This window comes from Malaclemys terrapin, chromosome 11 (genome assembly GCF_027887155.1).
Source record: "Malaclemys terrapin pileata isolate rMalTer1 chromosome 11, rMalTer1.hap1, whole genome shotgun sequence".
In the NCBI taxonomy this organism is placed as follows: Eukaryota; Metazoa; Chordata; order Testudines; family Emydidae; genus Malaclemys; species Malaclemys terrapin.
The window spans coordinates 16,423,251-16,435,385 of NC_071515.1; the positions used below are offsets into that span (position 1 = coordinate 16,423,251).

At 43.1% G+C, this 12,135-nt stretch overlaps 1 protein-coding gene across 18 annotated transcripts in view; it reads right to left on the reverse strand.

Moving 5' to 3' along the window:
- The window catches only part of MAP2 (microtubule associated protein 2), a 335,176-nt gene that overhangs the window by 96,227 nt on the left and 226,814 nt on the right, over positions 1 to 12,135 (reverse strand). For all 18 annotated transcript variants that reach the window (XM_054044059.1, XM_054044054.1, XM_054044055.1 and 15 more), the window contains one exon: positions 6,569 to 6,850. In XM_054044059.1, the coding sequence (XP_053900034.1) occupies positions 6,569 to 6,830 (262 nt within the window). In that variant the 5' untranslated portion in view covers positions 6,831 to 6,850. The remainder of the gene's footprint in view (positions 1 to 6,568; positions 6,851 to 12,135) is intronic.

Sequence of the window (12,135 nt, forward strand, 5' to 3'; positions counted from 1 at the left end):
CTCTGGGGGAGACCCAGACTTGATTCCCGGCATGGAGTATTCGCTGCCAGGGGCAGCGGGCCCTTAGAATGCTGAAATGGCTACAGGTGCCTTTCCTGGGGGTTGTGGATGAGACCAGCCCTGGCCAGACTCCTCAGCCAGGAGGCCTGACATCTGTGAATTGTGAAGCCTAAGCAACCGAGGGCAGTGTACAGGAAAACAGTAGTATGGATCGGGGGGCTTTGTCCGCGTGATACTGTATGGTGGTTAAAGTGGGCGTGAGCGTGCTCTCAATCACCATCTCTCTCCTTGGGAAATGAGAGTCTCAAAGCCAACTTACAGGTACACACTGCTTCTGTTCCTCAGATTTAGTAACTGTTCCACGACGGCCCTTCGGTGCAGGATCCCCAGCTGCTTCTCTGGAGAGAGTTAATGCTTGTTTACAGACTAATGGGTCAGGGAGGAGTTTTGTAAACATATTTCTTAAATGTCTCCATGCAGCAGTGATCACCGCTCTATAAAATGAACAGCCCAATCAGGAAGTACGTGAATTCAGAGGGTAAGAGGACTTGCTTCTCCCCAGGTTTCTTTTCAGGCCATTCTCCCCTCACTGCCCTGAATTACCTCCCCTGAGGCAGTGCTCATTGTTTCTAGCAGGGCAGATGTTATTTCATCACTTTCTTTTTACTGTCACTTCTTCCTTTTTGCATGTGTCTCTTCTGTTTCTCTACTGTTTTCTGCCTCTTCCTTGCCCACTCGCTCTGCCACCAAACTCTTTCTCTCTCCCTTTCTTTTATGCTCATCTCTACATTCCCTTACCACAGGCCCTGTATCCCTCCCAATCCTTCGGTTCAGCCTCACTCTCCGCTCGACCCCCAAGTTCACTCCCTCCCGTTACCTCCCCAATTTCCCCTAATAGTTCTACATTCCCCTTCTCCTCCTGTGTCACCTACTGCCCATATTTTACCAATCCCTGGGCCCCACCAAAACACCATAAACCCCCCACCGCAGAGCCCAACCATCTATCATGTACTCCCTCCCATACACCTCTCCGGTGGATTTATATTCTCTGGAGAGGGAGGCTGGGCTAGTCACTTGTCTCACTGTTGGGCTATGGTCTCTGCTGTAATTTTTCAGCAGCCTGTCCTCTCTCCGAATATTAGGGGGTTGTGCAGATCAGTGAAGCACTCCATGTTTGTCAGTCTGTCAGGACCAGCATTCGGCACATTGGCAAACAGCCATTCGTTCTCTGACATGGGATAAGACAACAAAGTACCCCGGCCCAGGCCACTATCCTGTGGCTCTGATAATGTCATTCCGGGAACTCTCTCAAATTGTTAAAAAGTAATTCATCAGGTAACTACATGAGCAATCCAAACCCCCTACGTTATAGCCCTACTTTAGGTATATCATGAAGAAAGAGCTCAATTAACTGAGTCATTATACATAACGACACATTAAAACAGCTTATAAGGAAAAGATTTTACAATGAATCCAGCTATTTTTACCTCCAATTATATAAATTGGCCAGATTAGTCATCACATTACTGAATAAAAAAGAAATTCAATAACAAATACATTTTAAACATACTAAACAAGCCTGATCATTTAAAGTCCTTTGCAAGTTAAATATGTGTTGGATTTTGAATTAATAACCTACTGAAGGTGGTGTGAGGCATCGATAGGATTCCAGAGCTATCCCTTCCAAATTCCTGACCAAGACTTTTCAGTGACCAAAGTGCTACTATCGCAGATTTTACAATGAGTCAAGTGCATGCTGGGAGAAGATACTCCAAGATTATTCAGGACTGTGCAGATACTGATTCAAAGCCCACTGAAGTCAGTCCACTCAACAGTGAAGTATATATTTATAAAGTTTATACAGTAATACTCCCTTTAGAACACATATTTCACATAACAGATGTCTTCATGAGAGCTACAGTTCTTAACCTGTATTCCTGGAGCGCCCAATATATTTCCTGGAGCACCCAATATATTCATTGAAATTAATGGGGTGTGTGTGCACACACACACACTCACTGATTTATATGAGTATTTTGGGTGTTCCAGGAATATATATAAATCAGGGATCTCTGGATCTATTCTATTCTCAATAACTGATAATGAAAGAATACATTCATTTTATAGAAATAATTCATAAAATATTACTGCCAACACTTGCACTCTGTGCTAGCTACGAGTGGGGTAATTAGTGCTCTTGGAGTGCCAGAACATCTGACTTTCACAGTATCTCATCATCATGATCTCTCCTCTCAACAAGGCAGCTTGCCAACCAAGCCTGATTTCATTCTTTCTTTAGATTACAAATTTGGTTGATAAAGGTATCTGTACAGATGTAATATACGTAGAATTTTAAGGCTATGTCCACATTACAGCGGTAAGTCGACCTACGCTACGCAACTCCAGCTACATGAATAATGTAGCTGGAGTCGACACATCTTAGGTTGAGTTACTGCGGGGTCTACACTGTGGGGGGTCCCGTCGATTTACCTTACTCTTTTCGTCAGGAGTAGAGTACAGGGGTCGATTGGAGAGCGATCTGCTGTCGATTTGGAGGGTCTTCACTAGACCCACTAACTCGACCACCGGTGGATCAATCTCAGAATGTTGATCCCGGCTGTAGTGTAGATGTAGCTTAGTATTGCATGACTTTCTGATTACAAAATAAGCACTATACAGTATCAATGAAGCACATGTTAAATGGGAGAAAAGAAAGAAGGCCGAAGTGGACACCTTTATATACAAGAAAAGAACAGGAGTACTTGTGGGACCTTAGAGACTAAGAAATTTATTAGAGCATAAGCTTTCGTGGACTACAGCCCACTTCTTCGGATGCATACAGAGAAGAAGTGAGCTGTAGCCCACGAAAGCTTATGCTCTAATAAATTTGTTAGTCTCTAAGGTGCCACAAGTACTCCTGTTCTTTTTGCGGATACAGACTAACACGGCTGCTACTCTGAAACCTGTCTTTATATACAAGGAATCTGCTACGCTACTGTCCTTCCTTACACTTTATACAACAAAACGACACCAAGAATGACTTGCTAAGGACTATTCCACAAGCTTAAAGCTGAGTGGGGTGGATCCTGCCCCACTCAGTCTTATGCCACTGACTTAAATGGGGGGCAAGATCAGGCCCCGAGTCTACCCCGCTGCAGTACCCTCACTGAAATTCCCCTCCTTGGATTTTGTTTCCATTTACAAGGGGGAAAAAGATCCTGCTCTGTACCTCAGCCATTACCAGTACGATACCAAGGGAGATTAATCAAAGCCACTGCAACAGGCTGACAGAGGGGATTCCAAAATTGAGGTCAGGCTCAGTGAATCTTAGGCAGATGCTGAAAGAGAGACACAACAGTAAATTTGAATGGCGCAACCCTAAGAATGTCACTTGCGGTGAGGTATTCTACATGCTTCAGTGATAACAATTATTTCCCCCTTCAGTTTCAGAGTTGGGTGAGGTGCCTTTGTCTGAGCTGACTACCGCTAATGCTGGCTTTCCTCTCAGCCCTTGAGTTTTACAGCATGAGCTCTGTGATGGGGGGTAGTGCAGGAGTGGAGGAGAGCCATGGCAGAGGGAGGCCACACCATGCCAGGCAGTGTCACGGGTGTTTGGGGTCTACATCTCAATTTCTTACTGGCACCTGAGTTAATCAGAGGCAGGTGAGCCTAGTTAGGCTGAAAGCCTTAAAATGGAAATGAGCTCTTATCAGAAAGGATCAGGCAAGTGTCTAGTGACCAGAAGAGAGGCCCTGTTTGTACTTATGCTTCCATTCAGGTATTTTTTGTCCTGTACTTATAGACTACAGCATGAAGACAGCACAGCCAGGGTTTCTTCTGGTATGTGTTAGTGTGGTTGCCCCAGGGAAAAACACAATAAATAAATTTGAAGCCCCAGTTTGGTTTAATTATATTGCTTTACCTTGGCTCCCTGTGCACTTTCAACTGTAAGTTCTTAGAAGTGTGTTGTATTTTAGGTTATTATTAATTATTTGTATTAAAGTAGCACCTAGAAGGCCTGACTGAGCTCAGGGCTCCGTTGTGCTAGAAATTGTAGATACATGTAACAAGAGTCAGTCCCTGCCACAGAGACTTTGCAAAGTAAATACCTAGATAGACAAAGCGTGGGAGGGTAAATAGAGGTGCAGGGAAGTAAAGAGGCCCAGTCAACCTCACACAGATTAGTAGCAGAGCCAAGACTTGAACCCCGGTCTCCGACCCCCTAGTCTAATGCCCCCGCCATTGGACTACACTGCTTCAAGTATAAATGCCTTATTGGCCAACCCCTTGCCTCTGAAAACATTACTTAAAATATAAGAGAAATTACAGAATTAGCAAGATGTTTGCTGCTGTGCACTGCCAGAGACTCATCCCATCTCATTCCCCATCTGGACACTGTACAAGTAGATTATAAGGCCTATCTTAGGTACTTATATGGCTCCCATCACTGTAGCGTTGTATTTATCCTCACAACCCTCCAGTGAGGTAGGGCAATGGTATTATCCCCATTGTACAGATGGGGAACGGAGGCCCAGAGAAATTAAATGACTTCCCCCAGGTCACACAGGGAGTCTATGGCAGAGCAGGGAACTGAACCCTGACCTCCCAAGAAAACATGACATATCAGGAAAGGCTGAAAGAATATGGCATGTTTAGCCTACAGAAGAGAAGACTGAGAGAGCCTTTGACAACAGCCTTCAAATAGGTATAGTGTTGTTATAAAGGGCTGATGATTAATTGTTCTCCATGTTCACTAAGGGTAGGACAACAAATAATCAGCTTAACTTGCAGCAATGGAGATTTAGGTTAGATCTTAGAAAAAACTATCCAACTATAAGGATGGTTAAGCACTGGAACAGGCTTCCAAGGGAGGTTGTGGAATCCCCATCACTGGAGGTTTTTAAGCACAGGTTCGACAAACACCTGTCAAGGATCATTGACCTGCCTCAGTGCAGGGAGCTGGAGTAGAGGACATTTTGAGGTCCCTTCCAGCCCCACATTTTTACAATTCTGTGTCCCAGGCTAGCTCTGTAACCACTGGACCATCCTTCCTCTAGTACTTGTTGTAAAGTGCCAAGCATACAATATAATAATAAAATATAATGAGCGGAGAGTGTGGGTGATTAAAAAAGCATTATGTACAGGGACAGATTTTCACCTTACACACCCCTAGGCACAGCATCTTTAGTGCCCCCCGTGCCTACAGCTGACCTTTGTGTTGCACACAGTTTTAGAGAGGTCAGGCGCCCCTAGAATGCAGGCACCCCTAGGAACGTGTCTACTGTGCCTAACTGGAAATCCGGCCCTGACTACATATGACTATTTGTCGCTAAGTATAGAAGAAAGTTAGATTACTGGGAAGGGAAAGGGATCCTTCTACCCAAAGGACAACCAAGAACATGTCTGCACTAGTGCTTGCACATCAGGTTTACTTTATCGCTGGGCTTTTGAGTTGTTGCTAACCACAAGGATAATCTTTCAACATTTAAATCTATATATTTTTAACAGACCTATCATTTCCAGCACAATCTCTTATGAAACTACATTAGGATCTGGAGATAAAAAACTGTCCAATTGCTGAGAAATTATGGGTGGCATAAAGTGCTGTCAACAGCCAGTAAATGGTACTAAAATGATCTTCTTAGCATGCATGGATGGATGCACTGAGGGCAGCAGTGCCTGTAAAAGAGAGAAACTCCCTTGCATTGTGCATTTAGGGCTTAAACTGTGAGTTTTGCAAAGGAAAGATTACTGTTTGCTTCTAAAATAAGATGCCCATCTTGCATATTTCATTAATTTTGAGACAATCAGATTTTTTTTCATCAGGCTGAATCCTAAAGTCCTTATCCAATTTACACACCAATGACACTCCCGATGATTGCAAGGGGAGATATGCCTGTATAAAGTCAGAAAAAACACAGAGGGCCAGAATATGGCACCCTTACTAATGTGAGTAGTCCCTTTCTCCATGAGTAATCTCACTGATTTCAGTAAGATACTACTCAATGGAATGGTGGCAGAATCTGGCCCTGAGAAAAGACTTTAGGATTTCCCCTAGGAAAAGGGGAGCATTATCACACAGCAACTGATTGGTTTTTTTGCTTCATGATATCACAATAGGCCTGACTCTCATCTCCCCTACACCAGAATATCCACGGAGCTCCTTGGGGTTTACACCTGACTTTCACCAGTCAGAAACCAGGCCCAATGTCATATATTATTTAATGTTTATATTAGTGTATTGCCAGCTGTCCTGAATTAGGATCAGGGTCCTTCTATGGTGAGCATGGTACCTACACAGATGAAAAAAACATGGTCCCTGTCATGAAGGGTTTAGGCTACCCCATCAAAGCCCAAAGTTTTATGTTACAAGTCTCTTTTTTGCAGTGGAGCAATTAAAAGGATAGCAAAGGAAGTACTTATAAAAAGCAAACACCAGGGATTTGCCCTCTGAGAGCTCGCACTGCACACGTGGGAAAACGCAATGTGTTCCCCTTCAGACCAAAGTGACCTCAAAGCAAGATATTATAGGAGAAAGGGAGGGTGGGCCGAAGTCTGGTTTTGTCACCTGCTGTTTCTCTGTCTCCTGTGGATAGCTCTCCATTGATCCCATTCTCTTTGGTTCTAGAGTATGTGCCCTGTTGCCCGCGTTCACCATATCCTGCTTCCTCATCCTCTCTGTATGGAAATCCATTGGCACTTCTGACCAGTCCGGCACCTGCACCAGCTTGCTCCTTAATTTCAGGGGAATGCGGGTGTGAAGAAGCCTCTGTTAGTTGACTTGAAGTCCAGTGCGGTGCCTTGGCTTCATCCTTCCTATCATCTGCCATTTTTCCTCTCTTTCTCTGTCCTGTAATTACATTAGTAAGATAGATCAGCAGTGATCCGGGGATGGTTTCCCCGGCTCATTGTTTACAACCCTAGCATAGCACATACACATTTCTCAAGTACATTGTCAGGGAACCCCAAACCACTGCCAGGCAAGGGGTTTACAAGTAAATCAAAGTTCACTTTGCACATGACTGAGTTGCTTTAAAAAAGATTATTAAACTGTACGGGCCAGATTCAGATTGACCTCAATGGATTACGCTGGTTTCTGCCACTGAGTTCTTGATGGAAGATCTTTCATGACTCAGTTTTGGGTTCAGTGAGTTCAAAAACATTTGGACATAAGTAATGGCAAATGACTCATTCCTCATGAAAACAATGACATCTCCTGGTGATGGAGGAGGAGAATGTGATGATGACTCTTTAGCTACAGCTACTATTATTAATTAGTAGTAGTATTGCAGTAGCACCTAGAAGCTCCAGTTATGGACCAGGACCCCACTGTGCTAAAACAAAAAGATGCTCCCTGCCCCCAAAGAGCTTATAATATACCGCTAGACATGGCAGAAACAATATTCATGAATATTCATTTGGATTCTGAACCTACGTTTGCCTTTACCGCATTTAGATCCCTTCTTACTCATGATTTGCAAACGTTCACACACATTTCTTTTGTTCACATAAATGTTTGGGGAATAGCTGCTCTTCATACAAGCCTTTGTGAATAAAGGTATTTATGCATGAACACAAATAATATAACACTTTTCCTCATTTGCTAGTCTCCTGTTTAAAATGTTTCATTCATTCCATCAGGGAGCAGAAAAAGTACCATGGGACTTAGGCTTTGTCTTCACTGTACAAAAAAGTGTGGTTTTATATCGAGAGTTAGCTATCTCAATGGACAATCCTAGTGGAGACAAAGCACAGGAATTTTTACCTCGATATAGCTAGTCGAGCTAAACCCCAGGTGGGAAGGGCATCGGACTGACCTTGACTAGCTAACCAGCTACGTCATGGCTAAAGATTACTTGTGCCTTATCTTCACTGTGATGTAAAAACTTGATGCAAAGAACACACTTTTTTTTTTTATCAGTGAAGACAAAGCCATAGTTGGCCAATCCCAAAGAGCGAACAGTCTAAGAAAGCAGTTTGCAAACAACAGGCTGAAAATGGCTTGTCAAAACTATTCTGTAGATAGTTAGGATAAACAAATGTATTCACCGGAATCCGGATCAGTTTATAGCTGATTTGCAAACAGAACAAAAGGCTAAATTGTCTGATAATTTATACACAGCAAATAATTTCCGCCATTCTAATCATATATTGACTTTCTGAGCTACTGACAAATTTTTCTTTTAATGAAAAATCCTGTTGAAATAAGAATATTAGTGTTCAGTTACAATAATAATATCAGTCACTCAATTTAACTCCCATATAAAAGTGACTAACATATATACTCACCTGCAGAAATATAGCATTGTGTATATTAGGTACTAGATAGCATACTTCTTTGGGGAACACTGGACTGAGTAAAAACCCTATAATATTTTCTCTTTGCTGTAGTGAAAATGGGAAGCTTAGCAAAATCACAAGGTGCATTGGGGTGGACAGAAGGACTTATGCATCTCAGTCAGCCACAAAAATATGATAGTGTTTTATATTATCTAGTCTTTGCCCTGTGCTTTCTCCCAGAGCCAGTGCTAGGCCTAAGCAGACTAAACAATTGCTTGGGGCTGCAAACATCTCAAGGGGGCCCTCGATTTACTTGTTATTATTATTATTTTCATAAGAATTTGCCTGTTTTAGTATTGTATGTGTGGGGAGGCCCACAAAAATATTCCTGCTTAGGGCCCCCAATGGGATAGCACCACCATTGCTTCCTCCTCTTCCTTTATTCTCTGTTGTAAGTCATATCAATTAGATTTCGGCTCATACAATGAGTGCCAGGAAGCCATGATGCAGTCATCTCAAGTCAACCAGCAGCCTGGAAAATGTTATTGGTGGAACAGAGGAAGAGAAAGTACAAGTTGGTGCCCTCGTATACTTGAGGCAGTCATCTGCCTTTAATTCTCGTCATGCTATGAAATTAAAAACATTTTGTGATCAAAGTTCTTTCCAGAAACGTGAGAGCATGGGGCAAATTCTTACCGCTGGAGATAACACCTTAACACACTGCAAAAATCAATGGACTTCACTAAGGAGGGTCATGTATCTGAGGGCAGAATTTAGCTTGTTCTGTCAAAAAAAAATATATATATACCCAGCTGTGTTCCTTTATTAAACTGAACAAAAGCTAACAGAAATATTGACTCAAAGTTTCCATCCACCCATTCATGGCATTTAGAGCTAGACCCAAAGCTCCTGGGGGGTTAATGAGAGTCTTTACATTGACTTCTAAGGGCTTTGGATCCGGCCCATATATCACATTCTAACTCCAGAGGTTATTGTCTCCAAAAGTGAAGACAATACAGAGAATCATCATGTTGAGAGGGGTTTATACAATAGCAAATGCAGGGAAAGCATTTCTGATCATCATTTTGATAAAAGTGATGGTTACAATCACAGCGCAACAATCCTAATGCTATTGTCTCCAAGTGTCCCTTCCCCTGCAAGTTACACACTTCTTCGTTCTCTTCCATTTCTGTGGGAAGGGTATTTGCATTCTTATCCATGCTACAGAGAGTCCTCTATGACAGTAACAGAAGTGCTTTCATCTTTAAAAGTAAATATAGTGGGTGGGTTTCAATGGGAATTATGTGTATCTGGGGGCAGAACTTGGCTCGGTATGCATAATAGATGGTTAGAGAGTGAAACATTGCTGAATTCATTCTAGACTCTGTTATTCATAAAGTGCTCTCACAGTTTATAATGCTAGTAGAAACACTGGGAGTGAGTCACAATACTTCTTTGTATTCACTTCAGGGATGACTACTATCCCCAATGTACAAACTGTACCCCTTATACAAATGGCACACAGGAGAGATGCCATCATGCCCACGTGCACTTTTTATCATGTTTTTACCATTGAATGTATTTAATTCAATAGCAAATTAATTATTCAATTAGTTAATTCAAGGAGAAAAAGTGCAAAGTGGTTAATCACTGTGGCAGTGTTTAAATAGTGTTATGTAAATAAATGAAAAGAATAAAAGGGTCCATCAATCATATAGTTAAAACACATCATTGCTAGAAATTTTAGAAGTCAGTTTGCCTTTTCCACTATAGTTTTCTGGTTTCCTTTCTGAACTGCTATGAAGGCCTTGGAAAATTACAAAGACAGACAGAGCATCCTCTTGAAATGTCATGCTTCCATGGTTAAAATTAATTGTGACATTTATCACCCCTCACTCTTTTCTGATTCCAGTGTTATCTAATTATGATGTAATATGGTACAACAATCTTAAGGGCACGTTCTCTCCCCCGCTGCTCCCTCAGGTTAATGTAGTGGTGGTGGAAGAGTCTGGATTGACAGAATTAGCTATTTAAGTCCTCTGTTTCCCCACAGAATAGCTGTCTGGGAGAGGGAGAGGCAGAGGCAGTGGGGTAGCTATGATACTGGAATGAGACACAAGAGAGCTCAGTTCTCTTCCCAGCTCTGTCAAATTCCCTGTGTAACCCTGGTTAAAGCACGTAATCTCTCTGTGACCCCATTCATAACATGAAGGTAATTTTATCTCCTTTATCTCCCTTGTCTATTTAAAATATAAGCTCTTGGGGGCAGGGACTCTTTTATCCTATATGTATGTACAGCACCTAGCACAATGGGGCCCCATTTCAGCTGAGGCTCTCTAGGCACTACTGTAATACACCTAAATGACCTGGAATAGGTACAGCCCTGGTGGTTGTAGAAGCTGGCTTGTGTTGCTATACCAATGTGCCTGAACCCTGACCCGAAGGAACTACCTCCAGGGAAAAGAGTGTATCATAGTCTCCATGGCCAGTGGGTTCTCACCTATCTGCAGGGATTGCTAATTATCGCTGCTTGTGATGGTAGTTTTTGTGAAGTGGACGTTTTTCCACGAGGAAATGGACTGAGCCCACAACACTCAAAGGATACCAAACAGCTACTGGGTGGCAACAACTTTCAGCTACTGCGAACCTCAGCTGTGTTTGAAACCAGAGGTGAAAGGCTTTGCTTTTACTCCAAAGCAATTCCAACCCTCCTGCAATCCAGGCTTCATCTCACAAGAGTATAATCCTTCCCTCTTAGGAGTTCTGCTCGGTCAGGTAAGCAACACACTGTACCAGGAAGAGCATTATATACAGGGCCGGCTTTAGGCCGATTCCCCTGATTCTCCGGAATCGGACCCCGCGCCCACACCTAAGAGGGCCTCGCGCCGTAAGCGCCTTTTTATTTTTTTTTACTCACCCGGTGGCGGTCCACTCCGGGATCTTCGGCGGCAGGGGATCCTTCAGTGCCGAAGAAGACGCGGAGTGGACCCCCCATCGCCAAAGTGCCACCGAAGTCCCAGACTGCCGCCGGGTATTCGAATTGGGCCCCACGGGTCCTAAAGCCGGCCCTGATTATATAACACTTGTATTTAATTAAATGTTTCCTGTTAAAACAGTAATCAAAGATAATGTTGCAGAGCAAGTTACAGCTGTGGGGTCAACCTTCCCATCCTTCCACAGCAGTAACAAAGGAGTCACAGTGCCATTACACAGGGCAGAGCAGTAACACCAGAGTCCACCCGTGAGAACAGCATCTCCTGCATGACATGGAGCAGTTCTCTGCAGTGATGCCTTGTGCACTGACTACTGGGTGGAGCATGGATGGCTGACAGAGTGGGCAAGGTGGGGTCAGCTGATACACCACTATGGATCCTCTGATCAATCCACCCATGGAAGGGTCATGATGCAACCATAAAGGCAGCCCTAGACACAGTAGTGGCCATGGAGACACTCTTCACAGACCCAAGTACACAACCCAGCTATTCAGACAGTGCACTGACGACAGTATTTGGCCCTGAACTAGGCGTCACACCATCTAAAGGAGAAACCTTGGCCTTGTAACACAAATTATGGTAATAAATAACCACCCTAATATCTGTCGGAATCAGTATTGTGGCTGAAGGAATTTAAATATTTTGCACTTAACACAAAGAGTTAAACTCAGCAGGAGTTTGTGGCTTGACACAGTGGCTTTGCAGCTGTTTCATCTTTTAATGTGAGTGTATATATTTTTGTGGCCCCATATATTTTTCTGACATGACACCTGCTCCCAGTCTCCTAGTCAAGCTGTATCAAACCAAAGTGCTTTGAACCCAGCACATGACAAATGCTTCACACTACAAGTTAATGAAAGCA